Consider the following 24,900-nt stretch of genomic DNA (forward strand, 5'->3'; position numbering starts at 1 on the left):
ATATGCATATACATATGCATACGCTATGTTTCTTTTATTCAAAGAAAGCAACACTTCTAGCTATACTGGCACATTAAATCCATTAAATCCACCAGAAGACATAACAATATATTGTTAATGCAAAACAATGTATCATAAAAACAGAAAAGTTCTAAAATAAAAATGAAAACATAAAAAACAGTCTAATTTGTTTTCAAAGCATCTATATTCAGTGTTAACTTATGAGTTAAAGTTTTAGAACTATAAATAGTTCAGTCTTTCCAAACTGACATAACCGCTTCTTGCTATGTAATATTAGAAATTCTGAGAGATGGAATAAACCATTATAATCCTCTTTGCAGAAGACATGTCTCAGGTAATCTTTATAATCTACTTTTATTCATCTATCCATGTACTGCCTACAAAAAGAATATTGTTTACTGCAACTGTACTTGTACTACTTTGTTTGGCTATATTAATTTTGTCCAAATCTCATAGCACAAAGGAGCCAGAAATAGTTTCAATCTTCTACCAATGAAACTTAAAAAAGGTTTCTATATAAAAAAAATATGAATTCAAATAAACGTCCAGTGTTCCATCTCTTCTAGAGAAGCAAAACACATTTGTCCTACAGTCCCTTGTGAGACATTCCTGGAAATGGAATAGGTGCAATAATAGTGGGGAAGAGGAGAAGGAGTCACATCTCAGGAGTACTAACTGAAAACACAAAAGAATACAAAACACTTGGATTCTGAATTGTAGTCTTAATGTAGGACAAAATGCTACAATTTCATATATATTTTTTCTCAGATGCATGTACTAGTTTAAAGCAAGCTAAAATCTTCAGTAGCTGTAATTTTTAAAAAGGGAAAGGAATAGTTAACTTGAATACATTTAATTGCACAAAATTGTATATTAATCTGATAATGTAAACTAAAATAAACAGATCTTTAATTTTATCAAAAGAAAACAATCCTAAGATGGGTAGCCAAATAAATACATAAATACATACATACATAAATACATACATATTTTATTATATGATTAGTACATGTCCAGGTCAACTCCTAGGCAGTGAATTTTAATCATTAAGCCTGTGAATTAGATTTGATGTAAATTATACGTGCTATTTTTTCTGGCACCATTCTGAATTTGTTTAAATAGATCTCTGTAGTCTGTCAACCAATTTAACTGCTTCAGAGCTTTTTATCAAGTGTCTAAAATAGATACCATACCCTGCACAAAGTAAGAATTCTGTGAGCTCTAATGACTCAATATTATTTTTTTCCTCTTTCTCTTTTCCAGCATACTGTAACTCAGATCATGAAGCTACATGATTATTTTTGTTACATCAAACATTATATAATGTGAACTTATAACTGCCATATATTTTGAAGAATATCTAAATTAATATCACGGGTAGTCCTCGACTTATGACAGGTTACTTAGCAACCATTTGAAGTTACAAGAGATACTCCAACAGTTATTTATGATCTAGTCCTGTAGTTACATCCCTGCAGTTTGCCCTTATGATTGATGGGAGAGACATTGCAGAACAAACATTCCACCTAGTTCCCCCCCCCTTCCCATCCTGCCCCGCCAGGTTGCCACAAGCATTGGGCCTGCTTTGCCATCCCGCTGGGTCCCACAAACTCCTCCCCACTCCCAGTCACCATTTGTTCATTTATCTTTTGAAGATATCCAGACCTCAGGAACTTGGGGTAGGAAAAGAAGAGAGGATAGTCTGTTGTTGGGCCACATTGCACAATCAAGGACAGGTCCTGCTGGTTTTCCTTTCATTGCTAGTTTTAGCTCCCCCAATGTTAGCTGCTAATGCTGGGAGACTAAGACTAGCACTGAAAGGAAAACCGGCAGGATGTTTCCTCACTAGTACTAGCCTTAGCTCCCTCAGCATTAGTAGGGCTATTGTAGCTAATACCGGGGGAGCTAAGACTAGCAATGAAAGAAAAACCATCAGGACCTCTCCTGCTAAGCACTAGCCTTAGTTCCCCCAGGATTGGCAGTGCTAGTGAAGCTAATGTTGGAGAAGTTAAGATTAGCAATGAACAAAACCAACAGAAATTCTTCTCCTCCATTGTGCTACATGGCCCAGCAACAGAGTGGTCTGTTCTCCCTCCCTATCCTGACCTCCTCATCTCTGAGGATATTTAAAAGGTAAGTGTGCAATTGTGATGGGGTGGGGTAAGGAGACAGCCCATAGGGGACCCCAAAGGGCAAGGAGCAAAGCATGGGGTATTTCAGAGGGTGTGGGCCTTAGAAGGTCCAATGCAAGTGGACCTGTGCCTGCACTAGGCCTCTCAGGGTCTCCCCCCACCCCTGAGGCATCCCATGCGCCACTTAATGACCCACATGTTTGTTTAACAAATGCATTGGGAAGAGCAGGGTTTGGGGACAGGTTGTTACTTGAGGCAGTTCAATTAATGTTTGTCCCAACTTCCAACCTTAATGAACCCTAGGCTTCAGTATAGTCATAACTCAAGGACTACCTCTATATTATGGTTAAAACATACATATCTTTCTGATCTAGCAAGAGTTTTCATATGCCTTTAATTATGCAAGAGGGTATATTGATCACGAACTTTTTGAAATTGCACAGTTCTGACCATGAATGAATTTCTCTGCTCAACACAGAGATATTACCAGATCAGGGTGTGATTCACACTGCCCAACATGGAATAAAGATTGTTTTAGCTTTTTCCACCACTATAACTTGAATTTTAGTCACATGCTCTATTGATAGAAAAGTATTTAATTATTTCAGTTGGCTCTTTTTTTGGCGATACAAATAGTCAGACTATTTTCAATGAGTCATAGATTAGAGTAGGGGAAAGAAAGATTAAGCACTCTTATCCTGGGGCCTTATACTGGCAACCTGTGGGAAAGCAACCATGAATAAGAATGTGCTCAAGATATACAAACCTAAGCTAACGCATCTTTTGGCAACCAAAAACACTTCAATAAATTAAAGCAAAAGTCTCCTTAGAATCAAACTTCATTCCTGTTGACTGTATGAACAATATGTAGGAAAGTTTGGCAACAACTGGACAGCAAATTCCCATTCCATTCTTCCATTCTATCCCCTATACTAATATTTTCAGGTAATCTCCTATCCTTCTGATCTACACAGGTTTTCTAGGTCAGCCAAGGTTATGCAGATGCTACTAATGATTTGGGTTAAATTTCAGCCAACATGAAGCACTGGATAATTTATGTAATATACTAGAGTAAGAAAAGACCTGAACTGTTTTGCAAGAAAGCCAATGAAGTGTCATGACTGGAGAAGTAGAGTATATAGGATGAGAGAGATTTAAGTGAAAAACAATTAGCTCAATAGGTAATTTAGATGTAAAAGTTGATTACCACATTGATAGATTCAAGAGGTCATTGTGTAAATAGCAGTTGCTAATTCTTTATGGTTTCAATTAAAGTCTCAACCTGTTTTACATGAAATAATATTGCTTCTAAATTAAAAATACTTTAGCCCATCTTCTCACAAAAGACCACTTCTTAATGTAACAGCTATCGAAGAAGCTGGCATTAGGCAAACCGCTATCATCTTTTGTAAACCCACAGTTGTGACACTTAAATGGAGAAAACCATATATATCACCTTGAAGAATAAAGTAGCTATAATCTCCCCAACTCCAATTATACTTTTAGTCAGTGCCATCACCTTTCTTTTTGTTGAATGTTACACAGACTTGATTGCATGTTGCATGTGGTTTTATTAAGTGATCAGAGTCAAAGCCCCACCTTCAGTTCTGCCTGCTTTTTTGTATTCTATCTAGATTAGAAGAAGCAATAGAAAAAGGAGGTATGTTACTCAATGCTTGAAGCAGTTCTTGCTACAATTGCTTTGAAATGCAAATGCCAGAATGATCCTTTGCATCTTAAATGCCACTCATGTATATTTACTTCTGCTTTAGCAGTCTATAAAAGATAAACAGCTGTAGACTCAAGCATGAACACTTTTTAAGAGTAGTTCCTAATGCTAAAACTAGCATATTTCATTTTACAAAGAAACGGGGAAATAGAGGAGTATTTTAAGACTAGAGAAATAGTGTCACAAAGAACAGACTGATATTCTTTCTCAACAGGCCAGAGGCCTCACAGACTACTCCTATGGTTATATTTTAAAGAAATTAAAATAATTAAAGGAAGGGCAGGGAATGTTGTTGGTCCCATTCCCTAGGGAGATATACCTAATGGGGCCTAGAAGAAGGGCCTTCTCCGTGGTGGCCCTCTGTCTCTGGAACATCATCCCCACAGAAATTAAAATGGCCCCCACTCTAGCACTCTTCTGGAAGGCGTTGAAGATTGGTTCTGCCAGGGGAACCCAGAGTGGGATGGAGCCCATTAAATGGCTCATGTGAGGTGTGTTGCCAGGACAGGTGTTGGAGGGTGATTTTAGTATATTAATTTATTATATGACTTCTTTTATTAGTTTTATTGTTCTTATATGGGGTTTTATATTCTGTAAGCTGCCTTGAGTCTCCATGTGTGAATAGGTGGCAATATAAATTCCCTAAATAAATAAATAAATTGCAAGGGAACTAATCAGAGGTATTTCATTTGTCATCTTGTTTGACTGTCTCGTCTAACAACCAATAAGTGCTAGAAATACCTACCCTCATATGCATCTAAAATGCATAATGAAATATAGTCTCATATATAGGTTAAATTACAAATGGTAAAGGCTTTGTTATTTTGACTAACATTATATACTATCTATTATGACTTCTGATTTAACCCAGAAGCTAGAGAAGGCCCCCAAATCTAATCCTTCCCTTTCAGATTTTCTAACAGCCACATGGAAGAAATGAGCAGAATTGTATCTTGCCTACTTCCGTGTCCTTCTGTGACACTCTGAAAACAAACCTATCCATAATCTCTGTAAGAGCAGAGGATTTTCTTTATTCAATTAGCAGCCCCACTGCACCATTTTTGAAAGACTGGAAAAAGATTTCCATAGATATAGCTGGACAAGAAAAGGCACATATATATAACAAGTGTGATCATAATATTAAGTAGATTGAAGCAAAATCACAATTTGAGGAAAGAGGTATCATATTTGTTATTTTATTTTTTTCATCATTAACATTAATGTTCACTAATTTATTTCAATATATATTTAAAATCTTGCATCATTACAAGATTTGTCAGTTTTCCAGAAGCCACCTACTCTATATTAATAGAATAGAATAGAATTCTTTTAATTGGCAAAGTATGACTGGACACACAATTTGTCTTGGTGCAAATGTCAAGAATCATCAGGTACAACCCTTAATAATAGTCATAGGGTACAATAAGCAATCAAATCATACTAGGAAACAGTCCATATAAATCATAAGGATACAAGCAACAAACCTACAGTCATACAGTCACAAGTGGGAGGAGATGGGTGATAAGGAGTGATGAGAAGATTAATAGTAATATTAATGCAGACTTGCAAATGGTTGGACAGTGTTCAGGGAAATATTTGTTTAGTAGTGATGGCGTTCAGGAAAAAACCTGTCCTTGTGTCTAGTTGTTCTGTTGTGCAGTGCTCTATTAGCATCGTTTTAAGGGTAGGAGTTGAAACAGTTTATGTCCGGAATGTGAGGGATCTGTAAATATTTTCACAGCCTTTTTGACTCGTGTAGTATACAGGTCCTCAATTGAAGGCAGATTGGTAGTAATGTTTTTTTTAAAAAATTCATTGGAATGTGAGTACATACAGAGTAGTATGTAGTGTCACACTGGTGAGATTGACAGCCATATAAACTAATGTATATATTTTAAAAGAATATATCAGAGCATGCATACAGACTCGGAAAATACCACGAAGTGGCAAATATAGGCATTATAGTAGCAAACCAGGGACTCTTAATAGCCAAACATGTATTTCCATTAATATTCTCTTTTCCCACAACAATTGATGAATGCTCAAGATAATTTAGACTTTACCTACTTTAAAAGAAATGAAGCTTCATATATTAAATATACAATAGTGAATCTTACACTTTATTATTTTTTTTACTTAAATTACACGTTTAAGTAAATCATTTCTTTTATCGGGAATCTTATCAGACATTCAAGAAGATATGTGTAGTGCAAATGAATTTGTATGAGTGTTTTGATTTGTTTCCTTGGCTATTTATGGTATTCACAGAAGTGTTCTCCAACATGAAAGTTCAAAAGCATTACTACTGTTTTTATCCTGCTTCTTCAAAGTCCAATTTTCTTTCTTTATAAATTCTTTACTGATTCTTTTTTTAAAAAATAAAAGATAAATGAGTGAAAAAGAAAAGTCAGGAAAAAATCAATATAAAAGTACAAAAAGAAAAAAGTAAATAGGATAGAAAAATAATACTTTAATTGGTAAACATGTAGTTAAAATACATCAAATTCTTCCTCCAAAGTTCACATTTATGTTAATTCCATAATCCCATATAAATTCGGATATAATTAAATCCCAAAATCAAATTTTCATTTGTTTAGTTTCTTGCAAAAACTCCAAAACTGGTGTCCATGTAGAAATAAAATTGATCAAAGTCTTTAATCAAAGCTGTCAATTTTATCATCTCTACCAGTTCCATCAGCTTCATCATCCATTCTTCTATTATTGGCATTTGTAAGTCCATCTACTTTTATGCAAACATTGTTATAGTACATAAAAACAAAGTTTGAATTACTTCTCTTATGCTACAAACATTTTCTTTATTGAATAATGATTATAAAGCATTCATATTAATTTTGTCTGGTAGATTAAAATATTTTATTCGAGTTTATCCATGAAGATTAATGTGGATTTTTATCTAAAGGAATAGTAAGAAAATAGTTCCAGATATAATAGAATATTTAAAAAACATAATGAAAAACAAGCCAAGTTAATCTTCTTAGATGCAGACAAAGCTTTTGATAATTTGAAAGCTGCCCTTTTTGTTAAAGTTATGAAAGGCATGGATTTTGGTCAGAATTGTATTCAAGGAATTACTTTTCATATAGATTGTTGCTATGTGCTCTGCATGTTACTGACTTTGAAGATTACTCAGAAGCTGTACTTAGTAGAAAATGCAGTGGTCTGTTTGCTGGTAACTGAAAGCTGCTACATACCTACATCTTTGTTGCTACAGACTCTGTATTATTTGCCAATAAGCCTCTAGCTACAATTCAAAATGCAGGTTTTGGCTACTTCAAGATGGCTATGTCATTCAATAATCTTGTCTTAGTGAGATTGTTGAAGGTTTCTTCAAAGGAAGATTTAAAGGACAGTAGGAAACTTCTGTTTTTTTGTTGTGTTACCAACCATTTGGAACAGCCTTCTACAGGAGATCTACATCAGTAGCCCCCAACTTTTTGGCACCATGGACCAATTTTGTGGAAGATGTTTTTTCCAATGGACAGGGGAAAGGGAGATTTTGGTTTTACTCACTTGCCTGCGGTTCACCTCCAGCTGTGTGGCCTAGTTCTTAACAGGCCACAGACCAGTAGTGACCAGTGCGCCAGGAGTTGGGGACCCCTGATCTACATGACACCTTTTCTCTTGAAGTCAAGTGGTTTCTGAAAGTTTTTGCCAAGTATTTTTTAATTAAAAAATTGGATAAAACTTTCTGTTACTTTTTTCTTCAAGTTCTTTTTAGCTGTATAAATTTATTTCATCTTTTTTCTGCGTATTTTCCACTTCAAGTAATTTTGAATTTGACTTTTCTCTGGGATGTGTACAACTTCTAATACTAAATACTTTTGAGTAGTATAACTATTATGAGCTAATGGTATTTTATGAATAATCAAGACACACCTCATATTTTTCAGATGAGGATGTTATTACAGCACAGTGAAGTTATTATGGACAAACACCCTTCAACCTTGAATACTTGGATGCTGTCTTAATTGCATGAGCCATGGGGATTTCAGATTTTTTTTCTAAAAAATTTGCAGTGTGAAAATTGAAACACAACAGAAGTAGAGACGAGCTCTAAGAGAATGCATGAAATTTACTTGCTGCAGTGTTGTTGTTGTTTTGTGTGTGTGTGTGTGTGTCTTTGTTTTATCTACAAGGAATATATTAAGCTTCAGCCAGTTAGTCTTGCTGGAATTTCCAACAGATCTACATTTTCAACATTCTTATTCACTCCCAAGATTAATTTGAAGTTATTATTTATCAATTAGAAGACAATTTTGTGACCTAACATATAGCATTTTTTATGTGATAATTACAGATAAAATACAAAAACATCCTTTCAAATGTTCTGCATAATAAACACGTTACAGACTATTTTCAGACTCTAAGCTTAGCTTTATGTTATTAGCCACCCACAAGTATTAATATTAATCAAAATGAAACTGTATTTTCTTATTTGCTTCTTTGCTACCCAAAGAGGTGGCAGCATCTATCTGACATCTACATAATCTTGAAAAGCAGAATGGGACCTATTTAATATGGGACTTAACCAGCAAATCTCAGGCTTGCAAGCTAGACTGCAAAAATAAATATCTGTCTGTCTGTCTGTCTGTCTGTCTGTCTGTCTGTCTGTCCATCCGTCCATCCACACATCCACACAAGTTTATTCATTCATTCCTGGATGGAAGCACTAGTAAAAAATTTTTATTGTGGACAAGAAAACTATCAACTTGTAGTCAAGCTTGACACAAAGGAAATCTCACTTTGTTTTTTTTTTCTCTGCCATGCCAAACCTTGTCCCTAAACCCTGCTTCTCTTGTTTAATTTCTATCCTTCTTATTTCATCCTGCTAACTTTGTCAAACCCTGCTTCTAAAGCCAGCATTTTGTCTACCTCCATCTTCTTTCCTCTATCCTACAAAGCTTTCCTTCCAGTTCTGCCGAACTGTAATTCCCCCATTATGTTACCCTGAAGCTATTACATAGATCTGCTGCTTAATGGTCTTCCACCTGCTGACCACTCATTAGTTTAGATTAGGGAACATAAAATCTCAGGCAGCAGAACAATAGGTAGATTTCTAATTAAGGAAGGAAAGTATGAACAAGTATCAATAAACTGATCAAATGTTTTATGAAAGTAATACATTTATAACAAATGAACAACATAATATAGAGGTGAAACTCGAAAAATTAGAATATCGTGCAAAAGTTCATTTATTTCAGTAATGCAACTTAAAAGGTGAACCTAATATATGATAGATTCATTACATGCAAAGCAAGATAGTTCAAGCCATGATTTGTCATAATTGTGATGATTATGGCTTACAGCTCATGAAAACCCCAAATCCACAATTTTAGAATATTACATGCAATCAATAAAACAAGGATTGTACATAAAACAATATCGGACCTCTGAAAAGTATAAGCATTCATATGTACTCAGTACTTGGTTTGGGCCCCTTTTGCAGCAATTACTGCCTCAGTGCGGTGTGGCATGGAAGCTATCAGCCTGTGGCACAGCTGAGGTGCTATGGAAGACCAGGATGCTTCAATAGTGGCCTTCAGCTCTTCTGCATTATTCGGTCTCATGTTTCTCATCTTCCTCTTGGCAATGCCCCATAGATTCTCTATGGGGTTTAGCTCAGGCAAGTTTGCTGGCCAATCAAGCACAGTAATCCCACAGTCATTGAACCAGGTTTTGGTGTTTTGGCAGTGTGGGCAGGTGCCAAGTCCTGCTGGAAAATGAAGTCAGCCTCCCCATAAAGCTTGTCTGTGGAAGGAAGCATGAAGTGCTCCAAAATCTCCTGGTAGATGGCTGTGTTGACCCTGGACTTAATGAAGCACTGTGGACCAACACCAGCAGATGGACTTCAAGCATCTTGCAGTGTGTGCCTCTCCATTCTTCCTCCAGACTCTGGGTCCTTGGTTTCCAAATGAGACGCAAAAGTTGCTCTCATCAGAAAGAGGACTTTGGACCACTGAGCAATAGACCAGTTCTGTTTGTCTTTAGCCCAGGTAAGACGCTTCTGATGTTTGTTGTTCAGGAGTGGCTTGACAAGAGGAATATTACATTTGAAGCCCATGTCCAGGATCTGTCTGTGTGTGGTGGCTCTTGATGCACCAACTCCAGCCTCAGTCCACTCCTTGTGAAAGTCCCCAACATTTTTGAATGGCCTTTTCCTGACAATCCTCTCCAGGCTGCGGTCATCCCTGCTACTTGTGCACCTTTTTCTTCCACTTTTCCCTTCCAGATAACTTTTTATTAATGTGCTTTGATACAGCATTTTGGGAACATCCAACTTCATTTGCAATTACTTTTTGAGGCTTTCCCTCCTTATGGAGGGTGTCAGTAATGCTTTTCTGCACGACTGTCAGGTCAGCAATCTTTCCCATGATTGTGATTCCTACTGAACCTGACTGAGAGACCATTTAAAGGCTCAGGAACCCTTTGCAGGTGTTATGGCTTAATTAGCTGATTAGAGTGGGACACTTTGAGCCTAGAATATTGAACCTTTTCACATTATTCTAATTTTCTGAGATTGTGGATTGATTTGGGGTTTTCATGAGCTGTAAACCATAATCATCTCAATTATGGCAAATCACAGCTTGAACTATCTTGCTTTGAATGTAATGAGTCTATCTCATATATTAGTTTCACGTTTTAAGTTGAATTACTGAAATAAATGAACTTTTGCACAATATTCTAATTTTTTGAGTTTCACCTGTATTTTAGTTTAAAATAGTGTAAATTTATTTCTATTTCTTTTCATACTTCAATGTGGAATTAAATAGGAGTCCATTACTCAACACCACCAATTTTGTATTCTGGGTTTTAAAAATGTTCAGAAACTAAAATCTAACATGAATGTTAAGTTTTCTCAATTCTAATTCAAAGTATTGGCATTTATAGTCACAAAGATGCTAGCTTTTACATGATAAATTGTTATGAAGTATGAAATATTTATTTATCATTTTAACAATCTGGGAAACCTTCCAAATTTATTTATTCTTCAACCTCTATCAAACTAGAGGAAGAACCTAAAGCAAAGGCCATTTGTTTGCACAGCTTTTCCCAATGCAGTGCTTTCATAAATATTAGATATCAAATCTCACAATTTTCAGCCAATTTGGCTAAAGGCAAAAGAAAAATAAAAGCACAATGGAACTAGAAAAGAAAGAATCTGTACTTATGCTGAGATTACTATTCTTAGTTGGTATTTGTTATATCAGGGATACAGATGGACCTTGCTTAATGACTGCCTTCTTCAGTGACTTATTGAAATTATGATGATGCTGAAAAAATAATTTTACGACCAATGTTCACATTTACAAGCTTTGCAGCATCACATAGCCATGTGATCACCATTAACAGTCAATAAATATCCTGTATTTGACCTGTTTACTTTTTCTTTTTAGAATGTACACAACTGGAGAGGAAGGGATTACAAGAAAGTAAGAAAGTTCACAATGGTGAATTCACACTGTAGGAATGCAGTTCAGTAATGTGAGCAGCCCTGAGCATACTGAGGCTAGCATGTGACACAAATAGACCAATTTATTCTTTATTGTATGCCTGGTCATTCTCTTGTAGTCCCTTCCTCTCCAGTTTCTCCACTGTCCTAGTGGGGGGGTGAGGGAGAAAAAATAGGTCATGGGATTCCCTACAGAAGTCACTTGTTTTTCCTTTTTCCCTTCCTCACAAGAGATTGCTTAAATAAGCAAACATGGGAGGAAAGAGAAAAATCAAACCATCTCTATCTGCAATTTCTCAAGTGCCTGATTTGTTTTTTTCCCCTCTACTCTCTCCTCACAGAGCAGAGAGATTGAAGAGAGAGGGATTACAAGACAGTAAGCAGGCACACAATGGGGAATTCAGTGTCTGTGTGCACAATGGACTTTAGGTTGCTAGTGCCATTGTATTCCTTTTAATATGTATTTTCATTTATGTGCCTCCTTACTGTTTTGTAATCCTTTCCCCTCCAATGAATGTAAATATAAACATAGATTCCCTTATGGCAAATTATCTCAATGCTAGGGTGAACATTCCAGGTGAGGGAATGATCGGGAAGCAATTAAAAGCAAAAACAGGCAGGCGCTGTAATCTGGCTATCCCAGCACCTGGGGACTATTCCAAAGGACAGGGAAATGGTGAAAAGGAAAGCATAGTTGCATTCATGATCTGGATTTCCCACTTAGCGACTATTTCACTTACCAACAGAACTGCTAGTCTCAATTGTGATCACTAAAGAAGGACTACCTGAATTTAAGTTACATATCTCATGATCATAGAGTATCAGATAATACAGCTCAATCTGTAATATTTTGAATTATTTCTCCCAAAAGGCAACGCACTGTCACTGTTCTGGTTTCTAACATACTTTACATTGCTAGCAGTTGTAGTGCTGGCAATTTTTATGCACTGCAATCAGTTGCTGGCCTGCCACTTTGGTGTTGTTGTAAACATTGCTAAATGTGGGTTTTATTTATAAAATGAGTTTTTGAATGTTTTCTATTTTTATGTAGGGGCTCCCTGAGACTTCAAAATTATTTCAAGTGATCTTCTAGGGTGAAAAGGTTGAGAAAGGCTGATTTAGAGGATTAAATTTGGAGGATTATATTAATGTGTGATGGATAAATCCCCATCATTTCTGGAAAGCAATAGGTTTATAAAATGATTTCCTCTCTAAGATTATATATTTGAAACTTGTTGCATAAATTTAAGTTCTTTTTGTCTAAGACACCAGGGCAAAACAACACATACAACTTTACAATGTTAACATATACTATACTTCTAATTACATTTTAGACACTTAGAGATTTATTATTTTAAATAATCCCTAGTTTTTCAAGATTTTTATGAATGTTTTACATGCAGGATAACATTTTTATCGTAATTCAAAAAGATTTTCTTAAACAGTACATCAGACCTATGTAAATAATTTGGTCATTCTAAATTACAGATAAATTATGTGGAAATTGTGTGGACCTCTGGTTACTTTCTCATAGCTCATGATGTATTGTTATATAAAGCATTGCTTCATTAAACAGGTTTTAGCATGCTTAATTATGAAATGAATTAATTCAACTTTTTTAAAAAAAATATAAAAAGTTCATTTGTTCTCTACTATTGTCCCATCAGTGATAGAAGTGGTAACGAAATAAGGGGCAGTCTTCTGAGGCATTACTATAAGGACACCAGCTTAAAACATGTATTATAAGTAGCTGACCTATCTACTTAATATAGATCTACTGTGATGTAAGTTCAATGGGACTTGCTCCAAGGTAAATGTTTAGGATTATACTCTGTGATTGTTTCATTTCCCCCCATTACAATCTGGAGGAATGAGCCATATTGATGATTAAACTCCAGGCTACCTTATTTACAAATACTGCCAGAGGCAACTACCTGCTGTAGCAGCCCATCAGTTTGCCGGAAGATTTTTTCTCATCTATTAATCTGTAGCAAGACAGCATATTATAAAGAGAGAATTTTATGTTATGATAGCTTTTTGAATCCCTATCCATTAGCTTACTAATTGGGATGTAATAAACACTGATCCAAATCACTGACCCTTGCTGCCCCCCCAAATTTCAGTGTATCTATTGGATGGCCACAATATCTGAAGGGTATGAGTAAATATATATTGGGGTGGAAGTGGAGGGCTGGCATAAAGACTATTTCAGTTTAAATTTAAAAAAGTCTCCCATGAAAATATGGCAGTGAAATGGATTGACATAAGAAAGGGGCTACTAAAAATTGACCCAGTGATCAGGATCCACCTTTCTCGATAAGTCTATCTTCTATTTTATTAATGTTGTTAATGCCAAACTGGTCAAAATAAAACATTTATGATGTGTGAATGAGGATAATGAACTTGTACACAGGACAGAAACCTGGAAAGTTGGCTACAATGAATGAAGGCAAATATACATGGCCCAGGATAATGTTGCAGGATTCAATCTGGCTCAGTCACTGGGACCAGATGTTTAGTCTTCTGAGCTTTCGGGCTTGTGCTGGAGCCCATCCCTAAGGAAACTTCTCTCACACCAGAATGTGTTGTTTTGGGCTATTTTATTTGTAGTATTTATGCGGTGCCCAGTTTTGTGTGGCTTTTTGGTTGTCGATTAAGTCATTGGCTGTTGTTTCATTATGCTGCCAAGTCCTCTGGCTCTTAAGTACCTGATAAACTGGTGATAAATCAGCACTCCTGTTGATTGACAAAGGGCCTCTTTCTCAGGCTTCAATCATTTCCCTGGCTATTTTTGTACTGCTCAGCCAACAATCTTAGTAGCTGCAAAACTGAATGAATGTCCTTGTTCATTGTAATGGGAGACTAGACTACCAATCAGTTTGTGTCATCTTGTCTGACTGCTCGCTTGTTTTCTTGCAATCTGGTGGTTAGCTTCTAGTAGTTAGTTGGCTACAAGGTTAACCCTGTTGTGGCTATCAGTTCTCAGTATAGCATAAGCATGAACTGAAGAGGTAAGTTGAACATTCCATTGTCTTCACAAAGACAGCCTATTATTTTAAGATTTTAGGATATGTACCTGATATTAAGTCATAGAGACAAAATGGAGGACTTGTTGATATATAATCTACCTTATTGCCCAAACAGTCACTTATCTTCCTGAGCAAGTAGAATGATTCGGGGCAGTGCCAGAAAGCCTAAGGGACTTTTTGGAAGCTTTACAATTCATATCAAATCTGCCTCATCATTGGAATTTTAAAGGTACTATTTGCCCGTGATTTACCATTTCCATCCACCTTCAACACTGAGTTGGTTGTGAGAAGAGGACGGGAAATTTCCTCACCTAATGGTAGTGGGATTCAGTTAATGACAGCAACCTGGAATGCAGGAATTGCTGTCAATAAACAACATGGTTATGCTTTTCAATTGCATTGCTTAATGATATAAATTTTGGTCCCAACTACCTATAGAATAGCAAAGAGCACTTAGACTTATATACCTCACAGTGCTTTACAGCTCTCTCTAAGCATCAGCATCTTGCCCCCAACAATCTGGCTCCTCGTTTTACTGACCTCAGAAGGATGGAAGACTGAGTCAACCTTGAGCCACTCAGAATCGAACTTGTGGAGGGAGCAGTGAGTTACCTTGCAGTGCTGCATTCTAATAACTGCGTCACCACAGCTCTATGTACCAGAACATAGAACTGGTAGGAATAGCAGATACCTTTAGGAGGTAGCACATGCTCATTGCTGTGATTGTGACATTCTTTATAACTATTATTGCTTTACAGCTTCATCATTCTTTGTAACTATATTCTTAAGGAAGGCACTTCAAAAAGTTGTTAACTATGTAATTTAATATTTATTTGATGCTTGTGAATCAATGCAAAGAATGAATGTCATGGTTCAGAAACTTGTTATTCCCTTATTTGTTTCAAATAATAGCTCAGAAAATATCAAGTGATGGCACCATGTTGCACACAGCTGACATAAATCTTCATTAACTGGTTGGTACCATGGTATAATTGCCTTTCTTTTGTAGCAGCACTACAATATCACAGAGAGTTCTAAAATAAATCCACAATCAGGGCTTTGTGAAGCAACTTGATGCTAAAGATTGCTTTTGCTGTTTTGTATTTGTATTTTCTTCACGTGTTTAGTATCATTAGGATAAAGATGAGCACAGTTTTAAGTTTCTTAATATGGGTATGCATTTTAAGTAACAAAATTTATTGGAATAAACGTTTTGATTTATATAACTACTTTTCCACTTCCATATTTGTACTATGTAAAATATGCATAAAAGAGGTTATGGCATTTCTAAGTACAGAAATAAATCTAGCTTTTATGTTACTTGCTTAATGATCCTTGGCCCACAAAACAAAACAAAACAAAACAAAAAGAGTACCATCAGCTGTTCATATAGTTGTTGTCCAGAAAATAAATCCCTCTATCGAGGGTAGAACTGTTGTAGAGGCAAAATATAAGGAGGATTAAAAATAGAGTGGCAGCTGCAGAATGATTTGACATAACGCTGTAAAACAAGTTAGTAAGAAATGAATGAGATCTGAAAAAACATTTAACATACAAAAATGTTACAGTATCTTGCTAAAAACTAATGGTTGGAATAGTTTTAGTGGTGCAGAACTATATAACTATGGCTTAATTGTAAAATGTAAGGAACAGGTTCTTCCCATCAGTTTTCTTCCCAGCATACAATAACATGAACATCTGCAGAGCATCATGTTAGAGAAAAGTGGAATATATCAAAAACTAATCTTTCAAAATGTTGCATTTACAGATCAACTGAAAATCCAGATTTTATTTATAACTAAAGCATATAAAGAAGTTACATAAAAATGGATTCTGCTAAGATTACATAAATTTGTTGTCATGCGCTGTTGAGTTGTAGCCAACTCCTGGTGACCCCATGGATAAAAGCTTCCCAAGCTATCTTTTATCTCACAGATTATGCAATTCTTGCAGGTGCATTTCTGTAGCTTCTGGTATTCTGCCTATGCCCTCAGACATTGTTAGTCTTTTCTTTAATTTCACAACATATGGACAGACTTAACCATAGTTTCAACTGGGAAACTGTGACATCTTAAACCAACCCAAGTCCAAAAACATAGAGAATTTCTGGAAGCCTGGAACTCTGACAAAATTGGTGATCAACAGATGCATAGATATAAATAACATTTACACATCGTACAAAATGGTCAATCAACAAACCACAAAAATGAACAAAAAGACAAAATACCTCCCCATGAGCAATCAACATCCAGATGAGCAACACCAAGATTAACATCAGATCAACAATCAACAAGTAAACAATACTCCAATGAAGGAACTGCCAATCAAACTGACAGTAAACAATACTCCCTCCAACATGACAGGGCAAGCCACAGGAATATAAATTGAGAGCAAATCCCACTCCTTACTAGCACTGATGATGTTACCTATGATGTTGGGTAATGAAATGTCTGCAAGAAAACAGAGAGCACCAAGGACCACACATTTCAACCCTGAGCTACAAATATTCTCCTTTATCAGTCTGATGTGTGTTTCTGTCAGGGTGGATAAAAATCAATGGTGGTGTTTTTTTTTAATCGGATTTTTAAAATTTAAATCGGATTATTTTTATTATGATCAAATTTATTTTAATAAAATGCTTTTGGAGTAAAAAAATCTATCTAAAGTTAGTTTTCTATTTAAGATACAATAATTTAGTTAATTCATCAAGAAATGGAGTTTAGTTATGTAGCATGAGGCTGTATATTCTACAATGTTGGGACTGTTGGTGAGTCAACAGCAGGTCAGAGGAGGAGCCGCTGTGGGACAGAGATGACAGGTGCTCTTTAAAAATTATGATTTAAATTGAGTTGATTTAAATCAAGCCTTTTTACTAATGATTTAAATCATGATTTAAACCCACCCTGGTTTCTGTGATTAGTAGTTGGTAGCCTGATCCATAGTCATCAAATTTAAGTGTTCCATACCAATTTGTTCTTTAAATGATCCATATCTGTAGTTTGTAGTTTTGATGTATGCATTAGTATAGGATCCAAATTGCTCCTTATTCATTTATCAAATTGAGAAACTGCCCATATCATTCACATAGTAAGCAATGACAAATGCTATGACAGCTTTTCACTTTATTTCTAATTCCCAAAGTAACACTGTTGCCACTTACCTCTTTCAATTTATCTAGCTCATTTTGCAAGGCCTGTTTGGATATTTCCACCTCAATGATTTGTTGACGAAGAACTTCATTTTCATCCTCTGCTTTAGCACGCTTTTCCTCCACATTTTCCAGTTCATGGTGCAGCCTGACAGATACATCTTTGGCTACCTGTTTTTTTTTTTAAAAGCAGAGTCGTATTTAATAATTTAAAAAAAATAGATAACCCAACAGATTACATTAATTAAGAATAGATAAAGAAGTAAGGCTTTCTGATCCCCTCTCCTTCCATAATCAATACTATCTAAATTATTGCTTTTATCTATAAAAGCAGTACGGAATTAGTACATAGTCATGGGAAAATATCAACAAATAAATTTTTTTCTCTTTTTCCCTGGTTGAAGTGTTATGAAAGGAATAAGTGTTCTTCCTGGTAAAGGAAAAACTCTTCCAAATCCAAGATAAGAAACTAGTTATCATAACAAATATGGCCAATTATTATATATACATTTCTTTCTCCAAAATGTCCCATAAATGTTTTTAAAATAAATCTATCCATTATCCAGATGATGTACATGTTATTTCAATAATATCTCAATTTTTTAATTGTTCTGTTTCATTCTGAAATGAAGAATGAAAAGTGAAAAATGCTAACTGTAAAAATACAATTATGTACTAATGATCACATCATTAATCACATATTATTAATAGTAATAACAGTAGTAGTAATATATTAGCGATAAACAAATTTAAATACTTCGAGATCAGTATTATCCACAATATTCTTAAATTAATTATTCCACAATGTTCTTAACTTAATATACACTACAACTTTAAATTCTTGAGGTATTAAAAATCAGTTAATATCATATTTAATATAACATAATAAATCATATAACATTTGGTTTCCATTTTTTTCCAATTAAGAAAATATATGTATTATTACAGACAAAGTACCTATCACATATAGTAGAAAGGAACCTTGCTATATGTGTGTGTGTGTGTGTGTGTGTGTGTAGGCTTTGTTCTTCTTATATAGCTTATTCAGCACAATTTGGAGCAATGAAAAAATATTTATTCAAACAATGAAAAACTAGGCCTAGTTCTGAACCATTTTAAAACACAGTCCTTCAAATTGCACATAATGGAAGGAATATTTCAATGCTGCTTCACCGAAACATTTCTCTAGGATTAGAAAGGTAGCACCTCATTTGAAAAGTGTTTCTAAGTTTTAAAGTACAATTATACAGTATTAAAACATGTCCTTTTACATTATTTATAATTCTAATAAATGAATACATGAATTAAGTTATATCAATAAATGAAGCTCTAGTTTAAACCTGGCTTCGTAACATGGTTATCCAATGCAGTTGTTTCAAAACAAGTTGAACAATGTGTACAGAGCGGTGCCTCAGTCAGCTACTTCACTCTTGTATTCTAGACAAACTACTGTTTCCAAAAGGGACATACATTAAGTTTCTCATACAGAAGTTATCCAAATGTGAGATGACCAATATATAAACAATTGTAGCTTGGTTGCCCTATACATGAAATAGCTTACCTACGATAAGTACGACATTTTTGGCCATGGGGTCACATGTATATCTATGTATTCTTTCAGAGTTATGAGACTGGGGTGTTATAGAAATCAAATTGATAAATAAATTGACTAATTTACAATACAAAGAACTCTTTGATTTCCATTTATAAAATGTGATGTCCTTTTCTAGTTCTAAAATGTCAAGTGACATACATCTTGCAATTAGGCAGAAGATGACTTTATTTGACTTAAATACAACTAGATCTAAATTCTTCACCCACCTTTAGATCTTGTTCTAAGCTTCTGATTAGTTCTCCATCCACTTGACCTGTTTGTGCAACTTTCAAGCTTTTCTGTTCAGCTTTCCTGAGACGATATTGCAAGATACGACAGTTCTTGTTTGCACGATCCAGCTCTCGTCGAAGTTCTTGTAGTTGGTAAACATCTTCTTCAAGATAGCTGTCACGCATCTCTTCCATTTCAGCCCGGAGTTCATCCAGTTCATCCTGTCATAACCCAAAACAGTGAGATAAATCCATAAAGTTGCTTAGTCCTCACTGAAAGACATGTGCTTTTTGTAAGATTTGTATTCTAATACCTAGCATTTATAGCAGCAGCTCTATCTCGATTTACTATTGTGATTGTAGAAAAAATCATGTTGAAATTGTATTAAAAGCACTTTGAAACATTTTATAATTTCCCTCTTAAGAAATAATGTAAACAACAACTCTCTAGACCAGAGCAGAAGTGTCAAACATGCAGCCTGCAGGTGGCCCACAAAAGTCCTGAGTGTGGGCCGAACCAAATTAAAGTGCAGCTGGGTAACATTTAAGAAAATACAATAAAAATACAACAAAATATAAACATTGAATTTTAAAAGTAAATACTTAATTTAGTCACCAATCACCAAAACTCTGGGCTTCCAACTTGCCAGGAGTTCCCTCACAGTCTGCTCTGCACCAATCTCAGGCACCCTGGGCTGCTGCAAATAAGCTGAGGCAGCAAGATTGTACTTTTTTCTAGACAGCAGGTGGCCAATCGGTCTTCAACCAGTAACTGATCCACTCCGGACCTCAGAGCCCCCAGGGCGTGAAAGCAGATTGAATTAATTTCTCTAGTCCCTTCAAAAAAGGTTTAATTAGTATCTGTTTGGCCTGCATGACATCCATGTTCAAAATTTCAAATTTTAAATTAATAATAATTAAAGTTTAATCAAGTTGAGAATACATTCAGAGAAGAAGGAAAGAATGAGGGAAAATGAAAGAGAAAGATGATTCAAATGCTTTTTATATAATGTTTTCCTTTTTCTTTCCATTACTATAACAAATTCTAGAAGGAAAGGAGGGAGGGAGGATTAAATGCTTAGAAAGTATTGACTGCAGTTATAAATGACTATGACTTTATATTATAATCCATGGAGATGTACATTTGGTGCAGTAGTTAAAGGGTTAGATTAGAAACTTGGAGATGATGAGCTCTAGTCCTGCCTTTGGGCGATCTTAGGGCAGTTACTTTTCTTATCCTTGGGAAGAAAAGATCTTCCAAGTCATTTCTGAAATATGCTGTCAAGAAAAGTACAAGAAGCAGTTGCCAGAAATCCAAAGTGACTTGAAAGAAAAAGTTTCCAGCATGTATGCCATATACTATAATACTTTCTACCTTTTGTACTTTAACTAAGAAATACATAAAAAATATAAATATGTCATTATTATATATATTTGAAATTTACTCTTTGCACTGTATTCTTGTACTGTGGTGCACAAATTTGCACATGGTTTAGAAAAAGCTGCACAAAATATTTTTCCACATATGAGATGTCAGAAAGTAGAAGGAACATAGCAGGGAGGTGATAAGTGGAAGTAGGAGGTGTGAAAGCGATTTGTGTGATAATTTGGCAGTAGGCCAGGAAGCTTAGAATGGAGTGGGAAAGATTCCACTCCACATATATAAATATTAAACCTAAATTGTCAAATTTGTAATAATATTTCTTTGTTATGTATTAGTTAAATCTATTGTCTATCTAGTCGTTATATTGATACAATAAGTCAGGCAAACGAACAAACAAATAAGGTTTTCAAAGTCAATATGCAACCTCCAGGGATCCTTATATATGTTCAGTAGTTAGTATTTCTGACATTACTGGCCCAGAGTACTTCTAAGAAAAATGCTTTATATGCCAAAAATAATTATATGCCATCAAGTCAATGTCAACTCTTATTGGTCACACAGATAGATTTGTCCTTAACCTAATCCTTTAGATCTTCCAACGGTGCACGTATAACCAATGTAAAAAAGTCTATTCACCTTACTATTAGTCTTTTGCTTTCCTTCCACCTTTCTCATCATTAGAACCTTTTCCAGAGAGCTAAGTCTTTGCATAATGTGTCTGAAGTAGGATAATTAAACAGTCATTTGTGATTCAAGTGAGAATTGCCTGGCTTGATTTGTGATCCATTTGCACAATGTTTGATTTATTCGCTTATCAGTGAGGTTCGGGATTTCAAAGTGCTTCCTCATTGAAAATGATGGGTATATATATTCAAAATCATAGAGTTGAAACTGGTTGGCTTTCTTCTACTTCTTTAACTTGGACCTTACACTTGAGTAGTTCATGATTTGATCCACAGACAGCATCTGCCCATGCTTTTGATGCTATTACTGAGCCTTTCCATCTCTTTTAGTAATAATAAAAATAATACAATCAACTTGGTCATTAAGGGAAGTAGTAACTAAGTGAAACAGCAACTGTGCTTATTATCTTCCTTCAGCTTTCCTTTCCTTTCTAGACCTGTGAAAGTGGTAAATATGAGAATTGGTGGCAAAGTTACATTTTCATCACTGTGAAACTGTGAACAGTCGCTAAATGAGGCTGTCACTAAATGAGGATTACTTGTATAACCAAATTGATTTTTATATACTCTATCTAATGGCTTTATATAGAGGTGTCATTTTGGTTATCTGAAGAAAGTGTTAACTATGAAAAAAATTGGAATGGCCAAAATTAATTAAGTCAGTCCCCTGTTTTATTTCAGATTTTTAAGCCATACAATCCAACTACATTTTTACATTTCCTCTTTAATGTTTCCAACTTTAGTAGTGCAGTCTCTAATCACAAGCAGCATATTTTGCCTCCATGTTCTGTCATTTTCAAGTTGAATTTGATCATAAAACCCAACAATCTCCTCTTCTTCGGCATCAGTGATTAGGGCATAAACGTGGATTGTCATATTAAAGATCTGTCCACAAAATCTAACTGATACTACTTAGTCACTGATTGCATTGTAGCCAAGTACTGATCATCCCAGATATTTCTTAATTATAAAAACAACCATGATTTTTCTTTTCCATTTCCTGAATAATGAAGTGTGATCTTCTGACTATATCTAATCCTGGTCACTTTGCCAAAAACCTAATCTATCAACCTGTACTCATTTCATTTCATGTTTCATTGCGTTCAGCTTTCTTCTGTCCCTGCTTCATGTTGCATAATTCCACTGTAATTCTGTCTTTACAGAAGAAACATACAGTATATCCATGGAAAATATAGAAGCATTTCCAAACTGAAAACAATTACTATGTCATTATTGTTTTATTTACTAACTCACATATATGTACACATATCAACACGCACATACATATTTATGAATTTAAAAAATACTTAAGGTAAGACTGAACTATAAGGTATCTCAGCAAGGCACACTACTAGTCTAGACTGTCCTGTATACCCTAACAAAGCAGAATTTAATATACGTGATGGACTTTTGTGATGAATCAGACTTTGAATTGTAGAAAAAGGAGCCAGTGGGATCTCAGTTATCTGCAGATGAGCCTCAGAAATAGAAAAACATGCTGGAGGATGGGTCTGGCATTCTGGGGCAGTCAAATAAACAGTTATCATTACAGAAGCACAGTAGCAGGCTGAATCAACTATTTCAGGGAAGAGATCCCTCTGCACACGCAGAAAGATCAAGTAAATAGAGCAACAACATCCAATAGGCTGCTTGAAAGAAACAGCCGTGACTCAGGAAAATAAGCATGTATGAGCCAAAGAAAAGCTTAGGAGGCAGATTTCTGTTGGCAAACAGCTTGGCAAATTTGAATAAGAACTCCCTTAAGGTTCTTGCAAACAGTAGGATCTATAAACCTGAAGTCTGTTTACCGTCATTTTAGTAAATATGTCTCTGTATGACTCACATTGATAAGGATTAATATTATTTTGCCTCATTACTTATAACTAAGGCAGGATAACTGGAAAAAAAATTGTCAATTTTTTTCTGGAATTGGGCTCAAATTATCAGCCTGCTAAAAAATGGCTGTCAGAAGAAAACAGCATGGTGTTATTTTGAGATTTCAGATTTTATATTAATGCAGTAAATGTGTAAAAAAAAAAACCCGAACAAACTGTAATAGGTGGCATAAGCTAAGCAAGTGTCCAAAAGTTTCTGCTGGATTACAAACACAAGGGGCCATAACCGAATATCTTCTACCTGTAGGACAGAAGCGTTGAAGGGACAGACGATTAAAACTCTTGCCAAACACAATTTTCTTCCTCTTGAAGTTAGAAAGCCAGGTCTTCCTAGCTGATCTTTGTTCTCTGGAAGCAGAGGTGACCAAGGGAGAAAAATTTAAAAACCTAATCCAAATTGTGGAATATGAATCTTCAAGTATCTTAGAAAACAAAAATAATTATGGAAAAGCAAAAAGCTGTGATTTGATGTTAATGCAATGTTAACACTGCCCTATCCTGTAATGGGATTTGTTTGGTTTTGACATGCTGTGTTGTATAAATCCAACTATTTTTTTCTGAGCTTCGTTTTTGGAACGCTGCTTGCTGCACACTGTTTTACTTATGTAAGTTTTTGACTAACATGATATTGTGATAGTTCAGTAACTGAGTAGAAATGCTATCTTAGGTCCCTAACTCGTTAACATAACTCCCTAATTCTGTAAAGGATAAGGGTAGTTTCTAAATGAAATAAACACAGTGGAACCTCAGGTCCGAATGCTCCTGTTCGTGACCAAATTGGGTGTCAAACAAAAAATTCACCCGATTTTTGAATCAGGTCACGAATCAAAAATCGGGTGGCAAACAAAATTGGTGTGGAAAGATTTCCTTTCCGTGCCAATTTTTCCCTTCGGCGCCAATTTTTTTTACTGCACGTATGCACATTCGGACGTGCTTCCGGACATGACCAAATCATGTGACTACCTGACAAGCAAAATCAATGGGGAAGACAGATTCAATTAACAAGTGGGTTACTAACTTCATAACTGCAGTAATTCACTTAACAGCCATGGCAAGAAAGGTTGTAAAATGGGGCAAAGTTCACTAAGCAACTGTCTTGCTTAGCAACTGAAATGTTGGGCTCAATTGTGATGTAAGCCGAGGATTACTTGCATTGCTGATTCTTCAATTGACTTTTTTATTAATACCAGTAAAGCTGCTTTGGGAAAGGTTCTTCTGAAACTTATATCGAAAGCCAGGCCTGGTTGATCATGGATAGATCTGAGTAGAGACAGGGCTTAGTTAGACGGCCAGAAAGCTGTTTGGGGAGAGTTTGTTCTTCCTTAGCCACAGGCATGCATGAACTAGCTATGGATATGGTTGATATATAGTTGATATAGTTGATCTAGCAGTCAGCTAGATGTCCCAAAGGTGCTTTTTCAGGAGGCAACGGATAGTGCTCCTGGTTCCTGTGGTCTTCAAAGAAATCTCTTCAAAGAAAAAACAAGAAAGTCAACTTGCCTCCTGAAAAAGCACCTTTGGGACAACCATGACCTGGATGACGGAGAATCTTTACAGACTTTTAGCTATTCAGTTTGGGATGAG

The 24,900-nt window shown here is 35.5% G+C and overlaps 1 protein-coding gene across 2 annotated transcripts in view; it reads right to left on the reverse strand.

Moving 5' to 3' along the window:
• The window catches only part of MTCL1 (microtubule crosslinking factor 1), an 89,427-nt gene that overhangs the window by 51,356 nt on the left and 13,171 nt on the right, over positions 1–24,900 (reverse strand). For both annotated transcript variants that reach the window (XM_026699385.2, XM_087931056.1), the window contains exons 2-3: positions 19,352–19,576; positions 17,543–17,701 (exon numbers count right to left, since the gene is read on the reverse strand). In XM_026699385.2, the coding sequence (XP_026555170.2) occupies positions 17,543–17,701; positions 19,352–19,576 (384 nt within the window). The remainder of the gene's footprint in view (positions 1–17,542; positions 17,702–19,351; positions 19,577–24,900) is intronic.

The sequence above is a fragment of the Pseudonaja textilis genome, chromosome 3 (assembly GCF_049901715.1).
Source record: "Pseudonaja textilis isolate UNSWEBS1 chromosome 3, rPseTex1.2, whole genome shotgun sequence".
Lineage (NCBI taxonomy): Eukaryota > Metazoa > Chordata > Lepidosauria > Squamata > Elapidae > Pseudonaja > Pseudonaja textilis.